The sequence below is a fragment of the Caloenas nicobarica genome, chromosome 14 (genome assembly GCF_036013445.1).
Source record: "Caloenas nicobarica isolate bCalNic1 chromosome 14, bCalNic1.hap1, whole genome shotgun sequence".
Taxonomy (NCBI): Eukaryota; Metazoa; Chordata; class Aves; order Columbiformes; family Columbidae; genus Caloenas; species Caloenas nicobarica.
The window spans coordinates 10,691,031-10,710,177 of record NC_088258.1 but is presented as its reverse complement, the minus strand read 5'-3'; the positions used below and the strand labels follow the sequence as shown (position 1 = coordinate 10,710,177).

The following is a 19,147-nucleotide window of genomic DNA, read 5'->3' as shown; positions in this document are numbered from 1 at the left end:
GAGGTTTATAAGATAATTAAGCACGGTAATGAAGTTCATTTGCATCTAGCTCTTAAATTCCCATAAACTCCACAAAGCTGTGAAATGAGAATTGCCACTTGACACCACAAAGCAACAAAAATTCAGTTACCAAAAGCAAAACACCGATTAACAAGTGAGAACAAAAGCCGGCTGCGGCCCTGCCGAGCGAAGCCCCCGCAGGTCCCCGCTGGGACAGGTCCCTGCCACGCGGCACCACCGATGGCTGCGGCTGGGGCAGCAGTAACTGAGCACAAGCTGCTCACGGGCTTCGGCTGGACTGAAATTTTATGAAACCAGGGAGAGAGGGGGAAAAGAAATATCGTTTCAAAGAAGGATTTGGCCACAGAGATGGAGGAAAAGCCTTTTAAGTGGTGTGAAAATGCAGCCAGTGGGGACAGCTGTGAAACGTGTCCCTGAAAGATCTTTTGGCTTTTCTTGTTCCCAAAGATCCCACGTAAACCAAGCAAACATAAGGCGCATCTTTCAATATCCCAAACATCGGTGTATGATGTGTTCTTGACCATGAACCAAAGCACAGAAAGAGAAGAAACGTTAACCAGGGGTTACATGAGGAGAAGACAATGTAGAACTGAAAACAGGAAGACCGGATTTATTTGAAACGCCTCCATAAGATTTATTAAAAAATATCCCTTGGCAGTTGACAATCACCACGATCTACAACAGGAACCTGTCTGGATAACGCCGAAACAGTTTTCGCCTACAGCAGAAGGCGAACACCCAGAAAGCCTTGAGCACGGCTTACACACACCCATGGGCATTAAAAACCTGGGCTGGCACCGAGCACCCTGGTGCAACCGCTGCCTGCAGAGCCCATGGCACTGCACAGGCATTAAACGTGCACTGTGACACTTACCTCGGCTTTGGGAAAAACCTCCTACTTAAAATATGAGGGAAAACAATAAACCGGTGCCCTTGGAGAAACCCTCTGTGATTGCAGGAAGACAAAGCTCTCGCTCTGCTGTGACCCACGGGGAGGGCGGGCGAAGGGAAAGCTGGACCCGCACCAAAGGTCACGTCCTCGCTGTCGGCCCGCGCGACGACAAGGGTTTGGGTTGGTGCTGCAGGACGCGGTGGCGGCGGGGCCGCGGTCACAGGAGCAGGGCACCCGGGCACGGATCCGGAGGAAACCCGCGGATCTTCCAGGTCAAACCCTTCCCTCGCAAGGGCTCAGAATTCATTAGGCTTGCATTTTTTTTTTTTTTTTTCCCCCAGTGAAACCCAATGAACACGCAGTGCGATGCTGAAAAGAGACCCCGAGGGACACAGAGGGTGTGTGTATGCGTGACAGACAGAAACACAGACACAGGTTTTGCTGCTGGGCCACCTGCAGACATCCAACACCTTCAGCTGTTCCGTCCAGACAGGTTCAGATTTTGAAAGCACCGTGGCTCCTGTTCTCAGCCAGCCGCTCCTGCTCAGCCATTTCTTCTCCTGTGGACTCTTACTCCAGAGTAACAATGCCTCACTCCACTTTCCAAGTGGATTAACTTGAATAAGGCACTGGTATTCCAGAATAAACCATCCATGCTCTCAGCTAAAGAAAAAAAATCCCCTATTTTGGCCCAAGCAAGCTCCCCGTGGGGAAAAACTCTCTGCTGAGACCTCCCACCAAAGCCAGCAGCGACAGCACGATGGCTGCAGAGGTGCTGCTGGCCCGGCCGCGGCACAGCCCTTCCCAACAGCTTAGAGCAGCATTAAAACGAGGAAAAATTACGGAGAAGTTGTCTTCTCAACTGGCGTTGGGAACACGGCGGTCATTTACCACCAACCGACACATCAAAGTAAAGCCAGTCGATGTGACAAATTCCTTTCACATTTGAAACGCCTTCTAACTATGCACCTAATCAAAAACAAACTCGGTGGTTTCATGGTTTATCAAAGAAACATTGTAAAAAGCCAGATCCGAAACAAAGGGCTGAAAAAACTTCTGTTCCAAACTATTATTCTTCAAAACAATGTGCAAACGGCACGGGACTGCGTTTGAAGTCATGCTGGAGCAAAAATAAAAAAGCAAACCAATTTTAAGTTGACATAGTGTATTGTGAGTTACTTTCTCAGCTTTTCTACATCTAAGATAGCATGAAATGATCTGCCGTACAGCAAAATAGTTTAATACACAATTGATTACAGAGCCGTAGTAACGAGTCAAGAGATAATACGCATTTTATCTATATACATATAGAGCTTAATATTTTCACAGATACAACTTTTGTCCGTTTCGGTTTTGTCAACGAAGCAGAGGCAGAATATTTACAGTGAAGCCGCTGCGAGGAAGCCCCGTTCCCGCAAAGCCCCCGGCAGAAGCTGCAGCTTCTCCCAGCGGTGGGTGTAAACAGACCCGTTCTCTCTCTTTCTGCAAGAAGGTTGGGGAGACGGTAGCGGGAAAAGGGGCTTCGCTGGGGTGGGAGAGGAAGAAAACAGAGATATCATGAAGAAACAATTTCCAGCTAACCTGGAGACATTAAAAAGTTTTAATTTGCCCTTTTTCTTTTTTTTTTTTTCCTCAACTGGAAACTGTTCTCAATTAATGTTTAAATTCATAAATCAATAATTTTTCAGTAATGTTCTCAATTAACACTCTTGGTACAATCTCCACGTGCGCTTACGCGAGGCCAGACAGCGCTGACGTCCCGGGCAGTGCAGTGGGAGCAGATTTTAAAGCAAACGGGTCTGTCGGGAGCCCGCCCGGGGCCGCGGCGCTGCCCGGCTCGCAGCCGCTCCGTCCGCCAAAGCCAACCCCGCTTTGGGTTCCTCACTTCAAAAACAATTTCTGGCAGGGTGTTTGTCACCGGGTGCCGCAGCTCCTGCTGCACAGCAATGGCTTTTATAGGGTCGTGTGTGGGTGTTAATACTGTACAAACCCCGGGGGGACAGACCCCAACCCGCCGCGCAGCCCGGCCACGGTCAGACAGCAGCACCTCCATCTCTAGTGCGTTTGTAACAACCACCTGAAACTTGCTCCTACCAAAATGTGAAATGAAACCAACAGGCCAGGAGGGAAGACGTATTGAGAAAGGCATCCGACAGGCGCCGGGCTGACCGCGGGCCAGCTCAGCGAACGCAGAGCAAACCTCCCCGCAGCCGCAGCCGCGTTGCTGCCCGGGCACCGCGGCCCCTCGGCAGCTCCACGTCTGCTCCTTCCCGACTCACCGTCTTTCCCGTCACCTACATCCCGGCCTTCTCCATCTCAGTGCCATGGCACCGAAACAGCCTGGGGGTGGGAAAGGAGGAATCCAGCCCCTCCGTCAGAAAAGACAACATTTTGTGCTAAGTTAAAAACACTGTTTCACAAAAGGAAGGAGCTTTTCCGAGCAATGCAATATATAAACCATCACACCAACCCGGGGGAGAGAGGTGACCTTCCTGAGAGCACAAGGAGGGGGCCCGCCTGCCTGTTCCTGGGTAATTTGGTGAGGGTGGCCAAGGTCCTTACTGTTTTTGGATACTGCCACAGCCTCCTCACAAACAGGAGACACTTGCCATTGAGCAGAAGAAATTCCCGAATATTGAAACTGTCTCTCAGCAGATGTTCAGAGTTGTTAAGGCTCTTGGCTTCAGATAGCTCATTACTTTGGAAGTTTAAAGCTCTACTTGCAGTAGGGTATAACAAGTCGGTCTCAGCATATGTATATATCTCAACGTGGTCTCTAAAAACTAGAAGAAATTAAATTGGGGAGAAGGTTCCTCTGGCAACTGTGGACTCCTGAACACATGAAGAGGAACGTCTGCCGGTGCCGGTGGGACCGTGCCGGTACCTGCGTGCGGCCAAATCCAGGTTCTGGCAGCGGTGTAGAGCAGAGCACTGCAATACTGCAAACCCCCTCCTCTGGACAGTTTCTAGGGGCAACAGCAAGATGGAGTTATACAGCTAATAGTAGAAATAAATCACAGACGAAGCTCTGGTCTCACGCGAATAAAGGCAAAGTTTCAAAGACACTAAATAGGCATTATCGTGCTGGGCTCACTTGCAGATGTACCACACGCTGCATTTTCACTGTCCTGACCTTAAATCTTCCACCAATCAATCGATACAAACCATCTTTCAATTGCAAACTAATATTTAGCCAACGCATTAAGTTAGAAACTAGCGAAAACATGAGTGACTAAGGGAGAAAAGAAGGAAAAACTCAAGGAAGTCGCTTTGTTTCGACTTATCGAAAGATGATTTGAGAATCGATGCTCAAAGTGGGGAGGTGTGAGCGGCGGCACCGGCAGCGGTCACCCGCTGGGACGCTCGGCTCTGACATCGCTGCGCGCCGCCACTTATCACAGATGACAAATTGGTTAGAGGAGCACTGGTTAGAGCCAAAACTTAAAATTTTAGTAAGTGTTCCCAGGCATGACCTTCCCTGCAGTTCTTCAGATTCAGCAAACGCTGCAAATTCTGGAGATTAAAATACGTGTTGTTGCAGCGAGCCAGAAAACAGGGAGAGAACAGAACGAACCACGTAAGGGCTCAGACGTGAGCAGCCGACACGGCAGCCTCGGGGCCTTCCCACAAGTGTAAAACATCAACAGCTACTTCCTCGACACTGATTCCTGACTTGGAGACATGCATGTGAAACAGCTGCTAAAAATGATGTTAAACATATTGCATCTGGACTCGTTAAATTATTGCATCACCTCAGGCCGGGCAGCTTGGTTAGGTGAGCAAATATTTAGCAGCTAGAATAAGAGACCAGGGAAAAAAGCTTTAAATATCTTCTATTGATCTATTTTTTCCAAAATAATCTTCTCACAATCCAATGTTGGCTTTCAAATGTAAGTAACAAATATTTCTATGCATGTTGTACAGCCACTTATCTCTGCTGAAGACAAAAAGCTTAGCTTGTCTTAAAGACTCAAAAAGAGGTTTTAAGCAGGAAACTTTTTTTTCCTTATGAGAGCTTTACCCAGCATCTATAAAGCACCTCAAAACTCATCCCTGCAGCACCACTTGAACTGAGCTGCTGTTAAGACAAAGTATAATTCACTCCAATTTCAGTTTCTGCTTGAACCTCTTCAGAGCCCGATGTTTGATTTTAAACAAACTTGAAAAAGACAAAGGTAATGAGCTCCTGGTGTCTGATTTCCACTGACAAAACTCCTTCTCATCACTCTGGACAGAGTTCAGAGGGTGGCATTAAAGGAGATTAAAAAAAATAAGTCCATTTTAATGCTCCCTGATCCCACCACAGCAAACGCGCACCGCTCAGAAACCTTCCCCAGCAGCAGCCAAGCAAAGACATTGCACCTGGAAATTACAGATCAGCCGTAAAAACAATCCAAGGTCTCATTTAATGTTCCCCTTCTCCTTTTCGCACTGATTTCAGACCTGGAAGCACACGTTATCGTACAGAGCGTCTCCCGCGCCGTGTACGTTGGCACGGCGAGCCCAAACCTGCCGGCACCCGCGCTGCCCATGCTGCACTTCTGCGGACCGTGGCCTTCACCTCCGCGGTTTCCTTTACAATTCTGATATATTTCGCAGCCCTTAACTGAAAATCTTCAAACCATCAAACCACTGAAATTGAAACTGGACAACGACAGTGTCTTAAGGAATTAGCGTGTAATGGTTACAATTTCTAAGTTCCTTACAGGACTTTGCAGAATCCGGTCACCACTGCCTGCAGGAGATATTCTCAGCAAAGTGAACAGTAATTCAGGTTTTTCTCCTTAAATGTCGTCTCTCTAGAAATCCAAACAAGGACTGCTACAGCCCGTGTAAAGAGCTCAAAAGGAAAAGTGTTGGAGTAAGTGACTTTCCTGCCCAAAGTGAAGATCTGCATCCAGCTGGCCACGTCTCAGGGTTGTTCCAAGACCCCAACCTGCAGCCGCGTGGGCATCGAGAGATGGAAGCACCAGGGGGGATCCCCGCACCTCCACCTTGACTGCTTCTCTTTCCACATGAAAACCATTCTGTATTTACAGTCAAACCACCCCTGTGATGCCTGCAACAATTGGGAAAGACACATCAGTAAATAATTACTGCATTTTTAGCACTTTTGTAATATTTTACTACAACAGGACTTGCTTCAGCAAATCCCAACACTGACAGCAAACACTGGATTTTAATTCTTACCCCCTTCAGCTTTTGCACACTTACTAAAACTCAGCGTAATAATTTTTTTCCACTTTTGGTGTGATGAAAAAAATATTTTTTCCACAGAATTATTAAATTTAACTAGTGGGATGTACCAGTTGCTCTTCTTTATCTTCTGTCAAGCAGCTTAACAACAAACAGCAGAAAGCTACAGCTGCGACCGCACAAATGGACCAAGATACCAAACCAAACGAACTCTGTGTTAGGAAGCAGAGAGAGATGCGACCAGCAGCGAAAGCAGCACCTGAAGCGCCGACCCGGCAGCAGCAGAGCCCAAGCGCTGCCGTGCGGTACCAAAGATGCGCTTTGGCAAAGCCGAGGAGCCGGGAGGCAAGAACCACTCGCACGTCCTGTCCAGACGGAGCAAACAAGACCACAGCAGGGAAGGAGGGAGAAAATGGACACGGTCCTTACATTTGGCAAAAAAGCCCATCCCAAGCTGCACAGTTAAAAAGCTGATCGCCTTATAACCAACCTCAGGCGCTCTCAGCCTCTTGTGATGTTGCAAAATAAAGACATGAAGTTAATAACTGCTCCCTTTGTTGTATTCAGAATTAAAGTTTTAGGAACGGGTTAGAGTTAGCCATTTAAAAATGCTAGATACCCTGGAAGCTTGGCTCTTTAATCAAGAATAAGTCCTAATTTAGCTAAAAGCTGGTATGGGTACAGTGTTTGGTTTATAGCTCCTTTCATTTTTGCTCTGGGTGCCTCCTTTCTGTGTTTTAGCCCTGAAGTGAGAGCATCCAAATGCTTATTTTTTTGTAAAGCCCTTGGGGATTCTCTCCTCTCCCCACTCATTTTGTCACCTCAAAAATCCCCCTGCACCTTGTATAGGGACCCAGCAGGAGCCAGACAGGCAGCAGCACCGTCCCGGTGCTCGCAGCACTCGCGGTACCTCCAGCAAAGGGGAACAGTCCCAAATCCTCGGAAATAACAGGGAAATCTGTCTCTCAAAATCAGAAATGCCAGAAGTAAATCAATGGGAATGCCATTTACTTGTTTTTCAATGAGAAATCTGTCTCACAGAAGTAGCTGGGAGAAAAACAAGCACTTTTGTGTGTTAGCAGCAGATTAAGACAACACTGCAGAAAATATTCAGCACATTCCTTGTTACTCTAAGCTCTAGAGCAGCTCCTGCAAGTGAACTGTGGCAGACGACAGCACAGGGTTAGCAAATATTCAGCAATCGTTCCCCCCTGCTCTGGATAATTTTTAAATTATCACTATTAAAACACCCTAAAAAAGGAAGCGCAGCAATGTACCGACTATTCCTGCAGAATACAATTCCAAGTACCCAGCCAACTCCTGAACTTTTACACGGCGTTTGAATTGTGCTGCTACTAACAGAACAAGCACAAACAGTATTTTAATGAAATGAACTTTGATCAAGGCCTCCCACAAGCACACACGTGTCACAGCTGCAGAGAGGAATGCGGAACCGCACAACGCCATTAGAAACGCCTCCAGAGTAATTTTTTCGAGTATTGGGACATCTTTTCAAAGGCACAAAGGGAAGGTGTAAAGGTTCAGCTCCCACTGTTTTACAATAGAAAACACGTACCTCCTTGCTCCTTGTGCCTGGGAAAATCTCACTATTTAAGCGTACATTGAGAGCTTAGATTCTGATTTTGTTAGATTAAAGAAGAGATTTAAAAGCTCCGAAAGCAGACCTGCAGTCTCAGCTGCCCAACGCTTGCTGCTGTCCTGTTGGCCGTAAGCAAACAGGGCTACCACTAGTTACTCCGTTTTCACGACTCTTTTCCCAGGTTCAGAGTTAAGGCAGAGTAACACCGCCGGCAGTTCCCAGAGCAGACAACAGCCCTTGATTTCGGAGTCCACTAATACTTCCATATTCAGTCATTTTATTTGCTTAGTGCCAACAAAAAAGAGGCCCTGCTATTTTTTTTTTTTTTTTCGGTATTCTAATGTTACCAGAAAACCAACAATACTCCCCCACAGCACCATACCACGACAGCATGGGAGCGTTATGTACTTCATAGAGTGGAGGATGAGGCGGGTTTGTATTCCTGCAGCGCGTTGCTTGAATAACGCGAAGGAAGGTGCTCTGGGTGCGGGACCTTACTCCAGCACCTTCTCCGTTTGGGTTTAATCACCGGGTGCAAACCTCCCGCGGGACGCAGGGCTGTTGCGGGTGGAGGTTCAGTTAACGTGCAGCGTCTCACGCGAGAGAGAAGCCGGCACGTCTCCACTGAACTCTGCCCTGCAACCAGCTGATCAATGAGAAAGAAATGCTGGGTAGAGTCGTCTATAAAATTGGGAGAAAGAAAGGGAGATTTGAGACACTAATATAACACTAGAAGGCATGTAAACAATTCTGGACCACGTTAGCTCCTCTACTGTAAGAAAAGAAATACTGACATACACTTAACTGAAACAAGAACCCTAAAAATGGTTTCAAGAATACATTCTTCAGATGCAAGAGGTATTTGCAGAGTTATACTACCTGAAAGTTGGAAGTGCAACCCACTACGGGGAGAGGGGCAGAGGGGGCAAGTTTTAATCTACAGAGAAGGAAGGCTGCTGTAAAACTGTGCGCTAATACAAACTTTATACTGTGGCTTGTCAGGAACAGCCCCCAAACAGGCTACAGCATCTGTGGCAGAACGGTATGGGGACAACTATCCCCTGGTTTTTGTGTGCTGGCAGATTGAGCAAGTAAGATTAATTTTCAATAGCTTTCCTATCAAATGCAATTTAGATACGCATAAACAGCAGCTTCTGTGAGAACAGTGCGCAGAGTCTTGTTGAAGTAACTGAAATCCAGAAATCTCACAGATTTACACTTGACAAAGGCTTCAAGGGCTCCATGCTGACCGTGGAGTGTAGAGGGATCTGAAATAGCTGCATAGGAACTTCACAACATATGCATTTATTACTCAAACTCCAAGAATCACATGGGGAATAAAAAGAAGCATCAATATATCCTGACTTTAGCCCAGGCGGAAAGAAGTAAACCCCACACTAACAGCCAGACAGCCCAGCATTGCGTTTCAGCAGCTCTTCCCTGACTAATGAACTTATTTGGGGCAGATAAATTCTTTCATTTTATTTGGTGTCACAAGGAATTAGTTGAGCTGGGACAGTCAAGTAATTAATATTATCCAAAGCAGAGCATCAAACGTAATGACTGGCGATGGAAGCGCGCAGAGGGCAGAGGGGTGCAGCCTGAGGCGCCCACCCTGCAGGTCCCTCTGTGCTCCCGCAGGTCTCCGGTCCCAGGGACCTGCACAGAGTCACCTGCAGGACTGGGAAATTATTGTGCTTCTCAGCTCACTAGAAAGGACTCTTTTCCCTGTTCCTGCTTTCAGTGGCACGCAGGGAGCATGCTGTTTTATTCCCTGCTGCAAAAGCACAGTGTAGGGGGAAAAATCCTGAAAAATATTGTGCAGCACCATGGATTCAGTACAGAGGGAAGCTGGGATACTCAACTGTGTTTGGTAGCTTTGGAAGTTTCACCGGTTTTGAAACAAATATTGCCTAGATAACATCCTCACAGTGGTTGGTAGTTCAAAGAGGCTGAAACACCATCTTATTACTCTTATTAAACCAATTAACAATTCGTCTCTCCTGATCCCTTCCGCATGCACACACAAAAACCCCCAAACAAAATAAAAACAGGAATAAAATAAATAAATAAATAAAGGCATTCCCAAAACATTTATTTTGCTTTTCTCTCGCTCTCTCTCAAATCAGACCAGCATAGAGATACCAACTTCACCTACCTTCATAAATTTCGCTAGGGTACGGAGTAACATGAAACTGCTTTAGACTTGTAAGACCTGAATTGTAACACTCTTCATGGTCACTCATCTGCTTCTGGAAACCTGTCCTGAGAGCTGGTGAAGTCCAAACCCTTTTTCCATTCCCACATATCAGTAACTCATCAGCTATATGGAAAAGAAGTGTATCCAAAGCACACAATGGCACATTAAGGTTGAAGAAAGCATTGGTAAGAACAAAATTACAGCAGTTGTTCAGCCTACTCTAACTAAATGTTGAGCCACTGCAGAACTCCTCCTCCAGCCCAACACAAAGTCAAATTGTGTCACCCCCTCGCCAAGACATTCTTTTGTGGTACGTTACTGGCACTTTATGTCAGTCTCATATGGTAGATACATGCACATTTGTTTACATACAAAAGGTCTGATAACAGTAAAACATTGTTCAGAGAGATATAAAAAACCTAAGGAGTTGCATTAGCCAAAAAAAGTATTTTGTGAGAAACAACAATAAAAATGATATAACCACAGCTTTTCTTTTTTTTTTTTAAAATTAGATAAATACCCAAAGCTATGATTTCACTTGGGGCCTCTGTACCTCGACAGGGAGTCCAATGGAGTATATCTGAAGGCACTTAATATCCTCTACTCAGCTGTAAGATGGTTGCATGGGGAGCTGGGGAGTTTGGGATGTGATTTGGGGCATGGAGGAGAGAGATGGATGAAAACACCCCTGAAGAGCTGTGATCCACACAGCAGCAGGCGCTGAAATGAAAACAAACGTACAACCCAGGTGTTGAGAAGGTCTCTCTTGAAAAAGGAAACTGCCAATTGCAAAATGTCTTTGTGTTTCTATTGACAGAGCACTTCATGCAACTCTGACAGTGCATCATACACTCTTAGAGATATTTAGCTTTGTCAGTTCATTGACCTCCTCAGTTCCCACTTCCTCACAGTCAGTCTTCTCTGTGGCTGTGCCAAACCTGCACCTCTCCTCTGCTCTCACTGTGTCTTTCTGGAGCTTCTTGGTGGAAGGAAGGATGTCCTTGGCTTCTGAGTTATCTGTGCCATGGGCTATCTTATCAGAATTCTGTACAGAAGGCACCAGGTTGGCAATCTCGTCTGTCGGAGATCGCCCAATGCTGCCATCCACTTGAACCCGAATGTCTGGAGATATAGACAACTGGTGATGTGGCACGATCCCATTGTCCATGCATTTTGGGTAAAGGTAGGTCTTCATCTGACCTTTCCCCTTCACATTGACTGTCCCCCTGTAGTCAAAGTCATACCCCATCTTGTTGAGGATGCGGTAGCTCTCCTCACTCACCTGTATACGACACTCAACGCCAGTGGTGTCCATTCTGCTAGCAATGTTCACAGTGTCACCCCAAATGTCATACAACAACTTGGTGGTGCCAATGACCCCAGCAGTGAGGGGGCCATGGTTAAAGCCAATCCTAAGTTTAAAATTAAACCACAGCATGTTGTTGTTGAAGTCATCCACCACTCGCATCATTTCTTTGGCAAATTCAAAAAGGGTCTGCAGATGTCCATGGGGATGGTTGCTGTCCTGACACTGCGAGGGGTTCAGTCCTGAAGCAGCCATGTAGGTTGCCCCAATTGTTTTGATTTTCTCGATGCTGCTGTAATGCGGTTTGCTTAGAAGCTCATCAAAATCTCCAATCAATTCATTCAGGACTCTGTAGCACTCTTTGCCTCCCTCATAGTTCTCCTCGTAGAACTCGCTGAAGTTCACAATACTTGCAAAGATTACTCCACCGCTGTCGTGGTTTTTGGAATAGCTCTGGGAAACCTTCAACTGCTCAGCCACGTGGTACGGAATAATATTCCTCAGCAACCAGTCAGCTTGATCCCTCATGCTCTGAATTTTGGTGCGATGAAGATCAGCCTCCACATCTCCATGGTAGTGGAGACGGTAACTGACCTCAAACTCTCGATTCAGGAACCAGACCAGGAGGAGCAGAAGGAAGGAAACCAAAATCACTTCCTGACCGATCAGGTCTGCCGGCCTCTTCATGTCGTATGGCACCGAACTGTTGCATGGGCTTTTTCTGGAGCTGGAAGCAGAAGAAAGGGAAGAACATGAAAGGTGCATTTAAAACTACAGAGATAGGGCATGGCCATTTTTGCTCCATGGTTAAAAATCCTCTTCTAGAAAAAAGTGTAGGAAGTGTACGTTACATACTAAAATATAAAATAGGCTTTGATAATTTTATCTGCTGTTAAGCATGCTAAAGAATTAATTTAATTCTTAAACTCAGTGAGTGCTTCCTTAAAGGGATATCATGAGGTTCAGCAACACAGAACTTGCCCAGCCTTTATGGAAGCTCTATTTTCAGGACTTCAGCAAGGGAACGGTTTTCGTTATTTCTAAATATATAACTAAAAGCACCACATGTAAATATGTATATAAAAATGCTTAATAATGCCTGTGCATGTGTTTAGATATATGTGTGCACATGTATATCTGTATAGAAGGGGTATGTATGTAAGTTTTGTGGAGTTCATCTTTTATCTGTATTACTTCCAATATTCAGAAGCATCTGCTTTATATACATGTAGCACTTTTCCCTTGTCTCCTCATCAAAGACCAGTAACTTTTGCAGTGGGCCTTCAATGTTAACACATGATGGTTTTGGAAAAAGAACCCTGTACAAGACACTTGATGGAGAACTGCGTGTCTCCTGCTTGAAAGCAGAGAATATGGGGCTCTGGGTTGACATCTTTTGTACATTATAACCACTGAAGCTTTTTATGGTGGAGACAGAAAGTTCCTCAACGTGCCAAGATTAACAACAACAAAAAACCAGTCATGTCTCGCATACATGGAGAGTAGTATTTCAAATCCTTTTGACAATTCGTCAACTGCCTGTGCAGATTATGAAGCACTGAGGGCGGATGCTTCTGGTGCCAAACCACCCTTAACAAGGAGACATCTGCATCCCACAATCTCCACTTTCTAGAGAGATGCAAAGACACCAGTTTAATCTGAGAAGACAACATCTATGCAATCCTGGAAACTAAGTCTAAACCCAGACAGACTGGCGTGCAGTGATTTCTCAAGTCACTTCACTGCAGTTTTTTCTATGAAATTATGCCAAAGCTTAAGACTTGATATGAGCAGACACATGCTGAAGTTTTTCCAAGTTAAGAGATGGTTTGATGAGGGAAAGCATCACATCAACCTTTCTCCTTGAAAAACAGAAAGGCAATGTGTGTTTCAGTGTCTGTCTGTATTTCTCTTATGAAGGTATGTTGCAAAAGAGATTAAAACTCTAAGTACTACTGTGGCGATAGCTCGAGAAGACTAAATTTTTTTTCTGTATTTCTAAGTTAAATTTTATGTCCATAGGGGATGACCTTCCACTTCTGAAACTGAAGTAGACATTTTAGCAATTGAGCTATATTATGGACCCAGTTTATTTTTCCGGATGTTCATTCTCAAATATCTGATTGACAGAAAAGTGTGATGAAGCAAAAACATAGCACAGTTGTAAAACAGGTGAATGTGCACAATCTCTGAAAACATTTGTATGTGCCACGGTCTTTGTTCACATCTACTAGCTTTTATCACCGTAAGCCTATAGGAGAAAAAGTTTCCTGTAAGTAAAATATTTACAATAGAGAGCTTACAGGTTGAATTTCAGATTAAAGCTAAGACCGCATATTATGTTGGAATCACTCCTTTTGCTTTCAAATAAATAAATATACTTCTCCCGGGAGAAGCAGAAATATATTCATTTTATTGGTTCGATATTAAAACAACATGATGGAAGAATGAAAGGGAGCGCTTACTCCCAACTCACAGAATAGGTCCCTACAATCAAGTTCCTGTAATTGCTGGTCTGTTGCTGCACTAAGACTCCTTCCTTTCTCCCTTTTCTCAACAGAACCTCTGTTTTGAACCTACTCATTTTCTCCCTAGAAAGACAAGACAGAGACTAAGACAAAGGCCAAGTTATTAATGACTAGAATGGTAACAATCCCTGAAATACAAGCTTGCTACCTATTTTGCGGGTGGCAGAATATCCTCCCAGTTTGACGAGCTTATAGAACAAAATTAGGGGAGGATAAGTAAGAGAAAAGTTCTTAAGAGAATAAACAAGGCTGGAGAAGGTGAGGAATTAATCTGAATTAAGAAGCACGACTCAGGTTCTTTTCAGACCAGTTCGTTGTTTTCCGTTATCTTGTGGGAAGAGATCTGCTAGAGGATCTGAGCAATGACATGTTACTCCTTTGACAGTATGAGTCTGATACAGATAATCTGCTCTAGCATCAGACATCCCTGCCACAGGGATTTAAGTCATTAAAGGCTTTTTATTTACAGTATATTGTACAAAATACTCCTCGAAGTACTTTAATTCCCCTCAAATGAATCAGGGAAGCATCACAAGTTTTAAGTCTCAAAAAGTGGCTCATGTCAAATGCAAGATCTGCCTTTTGAGAAAAACCTGCTGCCTCCCATTCGCCGCTCCTGAAGTACCAGCATCTGCGAGCTCTCCATCATCTCCTCAAGCGCTGGCCTGACCTTGTTTCCCACGTGGGCGTACAATCTCAGAGATCTGCATGTGAAACGAGTGACTCACTCGCAAGCTGACCTGATTTCGTTAATAAGCTAATGGGTTAGTATCTCAAAAAAGAAGGTGCAGTATCTTTTCCAGAGTGTGGAGTCTTGATCACAATGCAGCTGCTACAAGCTTTAGTACAAAAAGCCACAATACCAGCCTGAAGGAGAGAGCAGTTACATCTTAATTGAAAATCACATCTCTGGATGTTGCAGCAACTAGGTCACAGGACCTATAGGACTATAAATCATCTTACACAGTCAGTTAGCAAAGATGACCTGAAGCTGCCCTCTGGGATGAAAAGACCCCTCCACACACACCCCTATAACAGAAAGGATCACGCACACCCACATCTTCCTAAGCTTTGCTTTTTATGAGGTGCTACAGCAGAACACTCATTTTAAAAATAATTCCAATTGAAATCTTAAGTTGACAATGTTCCTTTAACTCAAACTGGTGAAGTGCTTCCTGGCACAGATGCTGAACTATTAACTTGGCATCTTCATCCAGGCTGTGTGTTGAATATGGAACAAGTGAGAGCTCTGGAGATAGAATCTCCTTTGGCTTGATCACAAATCATCAAGATAATGGCTTTCCACTCAAAGATTTTTGGAAAGCCATTTTGCTTCTGAGCCAGTAACCTATGTTTGGATTTGTATATCTTGCTATATTTAAAGAGGATGCATGCCTCCTAAATCTTAAAAAGGAATGCAATGGTGGAACAGTGTGGCAAGGGGAAATCAAACTGCTGCTTTCGATGAAGAACATATAGTGGATGCATATAAAAAAGCCCCTGTCATCAAGTGAGTTTGGTCTTCCACCTCAAGTGGCCCATCACTGGTCTTCCACTCACCAACTAGAAAATGAAACACCCTACCTACTCCAAGATAAGAAATGAATGAAAACAAGAAATATTTCCTGCTTAATAGACAAAGTTTATGGTTTGAGCTGAAGAACTGGTCTGTCTGGAAAACAAGGCAAATTCCATATTTTGATTTATTGAGCATAGTGTGGACACTCCAGAGGTGAGCTGTGTGCTAAGACTCCATTACCATCACTCTTCCCATGCAACATTAATTATTATCTCAATTCTTGATCAAGGAAAGGGAATAACTTCATTAAATGCATGCAAAACAAGTAAGTTTGGCCCTCTTAGAATACAGGAAAAGCTCCTGTGCTGACTGGTGTGAGGAAAGAACCATTTTATTTATCTCACTGAGAAAGAAACAGCAAAAAAGTTTGTTAGGATAAGGGAGTTTCAACTTTTTACGAGTCCATCACCAGGAAAAAGGGGAAATTCTACACAGAACTCTAGAACTCTGGTATTCAACAATGTACATTAAAAGAGCCCTGAAAAGAGAAGCCAAATTCTCTTGCAAATTAATAGTAGAAGCGGAATAGGAATAACTATCTTGACTTCCAACACGTAGAAGCATTGTGTTAATTTGTGTGCCTGGGCAGCTTCGGCTCAGTGGAGCCCAGACTGGTAACAAAGATCCTGCTGGAAGGACACAGCTCTGCAAAAAAACAGCGACAGGGACCAACCAAGCTGGCCAAACTGCTGCAGAAAAGGCAGCGTTATGTAGTATTAACTCGTGCACAATACACATGCATTTTTTTCCCCCAACAGTGATGAACAAAGCACAAATCTGTACATCTCACGATAAAGAGTTTAAAATGAAGTTTAGAAATGTTTAATGAGCCAGACGTTTTGGTCACTGCCTTATTTGGTATTTAAAGCACAAACTAGCATTTGCAAAGCAGGCAGAGTGTGCTCCACGCCTGTTTGCAATAACATCTTCTGCATGGTCTGGTTTGTTATCTGCTTTTACCTTTATTTGGCCTGAGTTAGAAGTTATGTATTTATGGAAGAAAAATATTTGCATACAAGCAATGCTTGATTAGCTGTTTTTTTGCCAGATTTCTAATAAATGATGATGTAGAAATAGTAACCAACTGAAGACTGGGTTGTCAATTATTTAAGGCAGAATGAATTACTTATTAGTGATCAGCAGCTGTTCAGGAGCCTCCTAAGCTGTTGTCAGCACTGGGCAAGACGTTTGTAATTCTGAGCAACACAAAAGGTTCAGTGATTTCACAAACTAATAATAAACCACCTAAAGGTCCAAACTCAGGCTAATCCTAAGACATTACTTCAAGTGATCACCACGCTTTAATATTTTGTATGTTGCCTTTTCAACAGATTCCCTTCAGTGGTTCAGTTAAAAAAAAAAAAAAAAAAAAAAAATCAAGCCACGTCTGTTCTTTTGGCTTTAACTCTCCATTGTGGATTTAGTGAACTGGAATTCTGTTACAAAAATGAAGTTATCTTTCATGAATCAAAGCCATACAAAAAGGAAAACTCATGTAGAAAAAAATAAAATAAAATAAAAAACCCCCAACCAAACCAACCAAACCCTAACATTGTACTAAGTGCTAACTTCTTGGTGAATAAATATCTGACGTGAAAACACAGTGATCATCTTTGTGACTTAAAATCCATATGTCTTCTAAACTACCAGAGCATTCATGTAGATGACATTTTTTAAAAAGAAATTTTGTTTGGATACATGCTACCAGGAAAAGCAACATGCTCCTAAATACACATTTGTTTAGATGAATTATTAAGTCACATCTTCACAAGGTCATTAGTTCAGTCAAGTACAACATCGCCCCAGTATTGCTCCCAAATCTGTAATCAGCAAACACATACTTTTCTAACACCAAAGATCAATAAAACAATTGAAATAACCAATAAAACAAAAAACCACCCAGACTGCCCTCACAGCTGGCTCTTGCAGCTCCACTGCCCCAGGGAATTCTCAGCTGGCCAGCTGTGGATACCATCCAACTCAGCACACTTCTGGATGGTGCAGATCAACCAGGGAAATCAAATAAATAGCTCCTGATGTACAGACAATGCTTTAAAAACTTCTACTACTAGAAAAAAAACAGATGCTATTTTATATAGCTTCTCCATAGTCCTGTTTTCTAGAAATCTAATTTAAAAAGAAAATAGTACTACACAACTCTGACTGCAGCGTCAGCGCTCTGATGATTTCTGGTCATACCCAAGCTCTCTGTAAAGGAAATTACACACACAAGGAGCTTAAACACAACTTGCTGAACCAATTTGTTGAACTCCCAAGTGTATTACTGTGGATGCAAAGTTTTGCTACATATAATTGACTGAAAATGTTTCTATCCATAAAGATGGTAATTTTATATACAGCTTACCTAAAGTTCTGTGCCAAGTCTAGATGAAGAGTTTCCATGGAGCTGAAATAAAAAAGTATTGATATCAGAAGGAAAGTTAAAGCAATAAACAAAGCATCCTGCTGGAATTTCAGTTAGCATTTTAAACTTTTCTATTATGTAGACTGTAGGACCAATAATTGCATTCCACGCTTGATCAGCTTCAGACAAACTTTGAACGTGACTTATCTTCATTTTTTGCTTGGAAGAAGCAACCAGTCAGACAGATGCAAACACCTCTAAAGGATAACTGATGATAATGCAGTTGAGATGATGCCTGGAATGAGTAATTGTTAAACAATCCAGTCTTACCTTGGCAACGTGGAAAAGCAATTTCAGAACTCTAAAACCCAGTTATGCCTTCATCTTATCTGACCACACAATACAAGGATTAAACAAACAAAACCCGAACAAACAAAACCCAAACAAAAAACCAACAACAAGCCAAACAAAAAACCTCCCAACACCCTCCCAAAACAAACAAAAAGCCAAAAAAATAGAGAGCCTATTTTTGAAAATGCCATTACAGAAAATAAGTAGTTCAAGCAATTTTTGTGTTTATGAATTTACGATTTCTCTACCACAATCAAGTATCACAACTCCCAGGATTAGTTACTACTGGAAAAAAGTAGTAAAGAAATCTGCAGAATGGATTTGCCTGTGATGCACACTAAGCTGCAACTCTAACTGTGACAAAAAACATTATCCAGCCTAATGATAAGAGAGGAGTAAAAAAGTTGTTATCAAACAAAAGTCTCACTAATTCAATTTGTATTATTTTTGTTCATGATCAATTCTATAAATCACTTTTTCAGATCTGCAGTTTAAGTGTTTACTTTAAAAAGACTAAATAACAACATACTCCATGATTTCTGTACTTGGCCCATTAATGGTCACTGCTGTTCAAACCACAGGTGGAAATATGCTATCATTAGCAAAATTTCTTAAGATAATGTTTCTTTAACATTTATGCCACCCTTTAGTAGTCAGTGAAAGCTGATGCTATGAACTGATACAATAGCAAGGTCTCCACCTCTGTGCTCAGGAACAAATAATCCCAAGTTCTGCATCTTCCTTTCTGCACAAAGTCTCAATGCAGAGCTTATGCACAAGCCGGTTTAGTAATCACACATACCATTTGTTCTACAATTTTATCTTTGCATAAGGAATCAGGAGTTACAATTATGGCACCAAACCTCCCGATCGTCTTCTGTGACAAACTGCCTTTGACATGGACACGTGGAGGTCGGTTCAGTTGCTCAGGAAATGTCAACCGTGACACCTTCGTCATGCTTTGCCTGGGCTGCCTGCCTTTGTACGAAGGCTTTTGGTACCACGAATATATGATATTACCCTATTTTAAAAGCCTCTGCCATGAACCAGCATCTCGTGATGCTCCACGCAGATGCTCTAGCACACACGTAGCTTAACGAGCGGCAAGA

The 19,147-nt window shown here is 43.4% G+C and overlaps 1 protein-coding gene across 4 annotated transcripts in view; it reads right to left on the bottom strand.

The window, feature by feature from the left end:
- Positions 1-901: 901 nt before the first annotated feature.
- The window catches only part of ADCY9 (adenylate cyclase 9), a 92,939-nt gene continuing 74,693 nt past the window's right edge, over positions 902-19,147 (bottom strand). For 2 of the 4 annotated variants that reach the window (XM_065645287.1, XM_065645289.1), the window contains 2 exons: positions 17,688-17,729; positions 9,788-11,942 (listed from right to left, as the gene is read on the bottom strand). In XM_065645287.1, coding sequence (XP_065501359.1) covers positions 10,754-11,942; positions 17,688-17,729 — 1,231 coding nt within the window. In that variant the 3' untranslated portion in view covers positions 9,788-10,753. Of the gene's footprint in view, positions 8,391-9,787; positions 11,943-17,687; positions 17,730-19,147 lie in introns of those variants that run through there. The other 2 variants (XR_010607018.1, XR_010607019.1) reach the window with 2 other exon arrangements.